Below are 5,055 nucleotides of genomic sequence, written 5' to 3'. Positions count from 1 at the left end.
TTTTGTAGGGAAGCTGTGACTTGTCTATGATGACACAGCTGATAAGAAATAAAATTGGGCCGAAACCGGTGTGGCTCAGTGGATAGAGCGTCGGCCTGCAGACTGAGAGGTCCCAGGTTCGGTTCCGGTCACGGGCATGTACCTTGGTTGCGGGCATATACCCAGTAGGAGATGTGCAGGAGGCAGCTGATCGATGTTTCTCTCTCATCGATGTTTCTAACTCTCTATCTCTCTCCCTTCCTCTCTGTAAAAAATCAATAAAATATATTTTTTTAAAAAAGAAATAAAATAAAACTGGGACTAGACCTGGGGTTTCTGAGTCTTGGCCCTGAGACTATTCCCTCTCTTCACCCAGTTAACTGACCATGAGGATGTCAGGAAATTGGATTATAAACGAGGGTCTCCTGGTGGTGGACTGGATTCCCAATGGGGTCGACAGTGAGCCTTTTGCGCCCTTACAGGCCAGGCTCTCAAACTGCTGCAGGGAAGGGAGGTTCACAGGCCTGTCTGAGGGTTCAGCTGCCCAGCACCTCATCTCTACCTGCCCCGCTCCCCCACCAGGAGCCTACCAGCCCGCGTGGCCCCCGAGGCCACCAGACGCAGGAGGCCTTTCTTCTTGAGGATGACGCTGCTGCCGATGAGGAAGCTGGACAGGAAGGCCAGGCCCAGGCCGACATAGAAGCTGTAGTTCTTCGTGAATCTCTCGTGCCAGCTGATAGAGGTGACATTGCTGGGCGCCTGGGGGTTGAGGTCACCGACGATCTGGCATAGGACTTGCTGGGAGGAGCAGTAGAGGGTGATCAGGGAACCTAGGCGGGAAGACCAGGGGTAGAGAGTCATGTAGGGGGACATCGGCACGCTTTAAGAATATTAGAATTGACCACCGTTTCGGACCCCATGCTTCAACTATGGCAGGACTCCATCTGCACACTAGGCCCCCCACCTAAAAGCAGCAGTTAGCATTCACCGGAGCTTACGCCAGGCCTGCATGAACTCATCAAATTCTTATAACCACCTGTCACATAAGTGCTGTCTTTAAATCCCATTTCACAGACACGGATTTGGAAGCCCCGAGAGGTCAGGCACCTCGCCCAAGACCACAGATGGACTCCCGAACCCCAGCAGCTAGCCACTCAGCTATCCTGATGCCCAAACAACAGGCAAGGTTCCTGAGCTATCCTTGAGTCCAACCTTGCACCTCCACAGAATCCCCTCCCAGCCTCCAGGCCTCCAACAGCTCAGGATCACACCGGGATTCTCCCTCCCAGAGGCCTCCTCGCTTACATCTCCCTAACCAGCCACAATGGAGACCCTGACAGGTAACATGAGGCAGTGAGGTGAGAGAGCCCACAGCCCTTTGTAGGCCTGAGGATGATGAAATATGAGTGTTCCGTTGATTATAACTGACCATCCCCAGGCCTTACTTCTGAGACCTCCCATGCTTGTGGCCAGTGGCCAGGCTTATTTTTAGGCCTCAGAAGGACCAGGGTCCCTCTCCGATTCTGATTGTATTTTGCTTTCCAAGTCCTAGAGTCTGTGAGTCTGAATCCGCCCTCATGCCCCAGTGCCGGAAGCCGGTCCACCCTTGCTGCTTGACGCAGTCACTGCCGGGAAGAAACATCTGCACAGCTTATGTTTCAAGGGACCTGGCGTATATGGCATATGTTTGCTCCCCCTCTTAGCGCTATGTGTTTTAAACAGGACCACCTCCCCGAGAAAGGTTGTTTCCCCAGGTTAGGGATTAACAGGACTAAGGAAGAGAATAAATCAGTAAATCCGAATCCGATCCACCCTGGCTGCTTGAGGCAGTCCCTGCAGGGATGTTTCAAGGAACCTTGAAATGGAGATGAGAAACGCCCTAGCCTTTGGAATGGAATGGATGGGGTTCAGATCAAATAGGATAAATGCAGATGTAATAGGACAATAGAGGGAGGACCCTGGCTAGGGGAAGAAAGGTTGTTTCCCCAGGTGAGGATCAAATGGTATAGATACAGATGTTAGATGACAATAAAGAAAGAATCTAGCTATGATGATCACCTAAACACTGCCTCCGTGTCCTTCATTCTTCACCGACTCCGCCCATACCTTTGGGAACCCCTGGACCTGCTAGGGCTGGACCCCAACGCCCCAGAGCAGCCCACTTCTGCTTGCCCTTCTGGCACAAACACTGAGGACAACAGGACAAACTTGGGCCTGAGGGGCAGACCGTTAGTCAAAAAGCTAAGCTGTCCAAGTTCAAGGAACAGTACAAAAAATAGCCAATGGTCCTCCATTGCTAGTGTTCACGTGGCCCTCTGCTCTGGGCTTTCCATGGACCTTCCCATCATGAAAATGGCACAGTGATCATGTCCAGGGTTTTAGCTGGCGAAATCGGGACCCTGATAAGTTCCGCAACCTACCTAAGGCTACATTGCTGGAAACTGGTGAAACCAGAATTGGACCCCAAGCTTACCTGCCACCAAAGCCCATGCTCTCAACCACCACCACCCCTCAAAATAGGGAGCAAGGGGGTGGTGGTGTTTCATTTGGCCTCTTGAGGGTTATTTTAAAATATGAATTTGTTACCAACGTTTAAAAATCAGGAGACTTCTCATGAAAATGCAACTCTTGGTTACCTTATGGGGCAGACCTTCCCACTGTAACAATTGGCTGCTGCGGAGCACTGCTGTCCCCCTAGACCAGTGGTCGGCAAACCGCGGCTCGCAAGCCACATGAGGCTCTTTGGCCCCTTGAGTGTGGCTCTTGCACAAAATACCACATGCGGGTGTGCACGTACAGGGAAGGTTGTGGAGTAGAAGAGGATGTCGTGTCAAGGTTTGAGAAAGGTATGTTGAGATGGTTTGGACATACAGAGAGGATGAATGAAAGGAGATAGACAAAACAAGTATACAAGACAAGTGTGGATGGGAGAGTTGGAAGGGGTCGACCTCAGCGAACGTACCTCAATCAGATTGAGGATGTTTTTAGCAAAGGCCAGCTTAGGAGTACCCTAATTAAGTTAATAGAAGTGTACCTACCTATATAGTTTAAGTTTATAAAGATTGGCTCTCAAAAGAAATTTTAATCGTTGTACTGTTGATATTTGGCTCTGTTGACTAATGAGTTTGCCGACCACTGCCCTAGACGGGACATGCTCTTTGCCATGCCCCGGAGTCCATACCTGGCTTCCTTTGGTCATATTTTTTTTTACGTACTCAGCCCTTGTAGGCTTTTGTATGTGTGACCTCTGGTGGGAGAAGGTCTTTTTCTAACTGGGCGTCATAAAGACCCGTATCCTGTGTCAGGGATGTAAGCCTGGGCCAAGCACTTTTCCTTGGACCAACCCTGCAATAATTCACAGTCAAGCAGCTCTGGCTTTGGAATACCCAGCCCGCAGAGTGGCATCTTAGTGGATGGCACTAAATAAGGGCAATGTTGACCTTTCTTCCTTGGCACAGAAGCACGGACCGGCCGAGCTGGAACAGTCCTTAGAAGGCACCCGTCTAGCCCTCTTTCAGCTGGGGAAACTGAGGCCCCGAGAAGGGCAAGTACTAAGTTGTGTCACACACCCAGTGGCAGCTGGGTGTGGAACCCACCAGGGGACACCTCTGTCCTTGGCAGTGGGCGATCTGTCTTTCTGACATCAGTGTCACAATTGAGAGAAGATGGGACAAGAAGCCCTCTCGGCCTCTGATCACACTCGTCCTGATTGCTCACTCCTGTTCCTCAAGAGTCAAGCCTCGGAGTTCCCTGCGCTCAGGAAATGAGCCAGAGCCTGGGAGGTCGTGGGCCAAGGAAGGAGACTCCCAAGGGGAAGGTCAAGCCCATCCCCATGCCATCCCCTGCCCTCCTGAAGGTGCACCTCCGGCAGGTGGAAGCAGAGGCCCCACTGTGGGTTTGGAGAGGCCTGAAGCCCCCAGGGGCACAGCACCCTACACTGAGCCCAGTTCTCCCATAGGGATAAAAAGAAAAAGAGAGGGCTGAGGGCCAAAGGAAACCCAGTTCTGGGAAGGATGCCATCGGACAAGCAGGTGCTGGGCCCATCATTCATGCTTCTCTTCGAGAATACACTGAAGCTGGGGAACATCTTCTTCCCCGGGGGAAGGAGAGGCCGAAAACGAGCTACCTTGTTGGTCAGGAAACCAGAGCCAGCCAACACCCAACAGGCCGGCTTTGAAAGCTTCACGGGAGAGAGAAGTTAGAGCAACAGGGGTATCCCACAGCTTAGAAAGGCGAGAAAGACACAGCGAGGACGAGTCGAGCACAGTGGTGTGAGTATGGGTGTCAGAATCCAGAAGCCCTCGTTCTGTATTCCACTGCCCCGCTGTATTCCCCTGAGTTACCAGACTTTCCGGAGCCACGGAATCTGTCTCCAGACAGTAAGGCAATCACATCGACCTGTCTCCCAGGGTTGTGTTAGGAGTGAAATGGCAAGAACACAATGTAAAGCCAAGGGTCTTGCCTTATTCTTTCCTGACTTGTTCTTTCCCACCTTTTTCTAAAAGGTGTGTGTGGGTTTGGGGGGGCGGGGTGCCCTCACCTGTCTTTAGTGGGCCCCAGGAAGACAGCTAGGCATGGATAGGTACTAAAATCTGAAGCAAGTGTCACATTAAAAGAAACCTGGGATCCCACACCTTTAGGTCGACCTTCTGCAATCAATGCCTGCTTCCCCCTCCTCCCTACCCCGTTTGTGCCCCTTCCTCCCATTGTTCCTTCAGCTACCCAGCTCCCAAGATGGGGGAAGTCAGCCAGAACCCCTGCTCCTTCCCAAGTTAGGTCTGAGAACTGGGTGGGAGACAACTCGTGCTGACCTCCCTTCCCAACCCCACCCCCCCACACATCACCTTTTTTTCCGGGCGTGCGAGAAGCCGCCCGGGTCGGGACCCAGGGTGGGGAGAATGACGCGCCCCAGAAGGGGAGGGTCCCCGGGGAGGAGTCACCCAGGGTCTTGGGCAACTCTGAGGCCGGGGTCCCCCCACCCCCACCCCACGCACTCGAGCTGCCGCAGAGGGGCGCACGCCCTCTGGGGGGCGGAGGCTGCCCGGCTCCGCGGGAGGGAGTCACCGCCTCCCCCCG

At 53.0% G+C, this 5,055-nt stretch overlaps 1 protein-coding gene across 1 annotated transcript in view; it reads right to left on the bottom strand.

Moving 5' to 3' along the window:
* The window catches only part of NIPAL4 (NIPA like domain containing 4), an 11,385-nt gene extending 10,533 nt beyond the window's left edge, over nucleotides 1-852 (bottom strand). The window contains 1 exon segment of the mRNA XM_006779438.2: nucleotides 570-852. Within this exon segment, the coding sequence (XP_006779501.1) occupies nucleotides 570-852 (283 nt within the window).
* Between the last annotated feature and the right edge of the window lie 4,203 nt (nucleotides 853-5,055).

This window comes from Myotis davidii, unplaced genomic scaffold (genome assembly GCF_000327345.1).
Source record: "Myotis davidii unplaced genomic scaffold, ASM32734v1 scaffold18, whole genome shotgun sequence".
NCBI classification, from domain to species: domain Eukaryota; kingdom Metazoa; phylum Chordata; class Mammalia; order Chiroptera; family Vespertilionidae; genus Myotis; species Myotis davidii.
The sequence above is the reverse complement of the archived record's forward strand: the minus strand, read 5'-3'. Positions and strand labels throughout refer to the sequence as shown.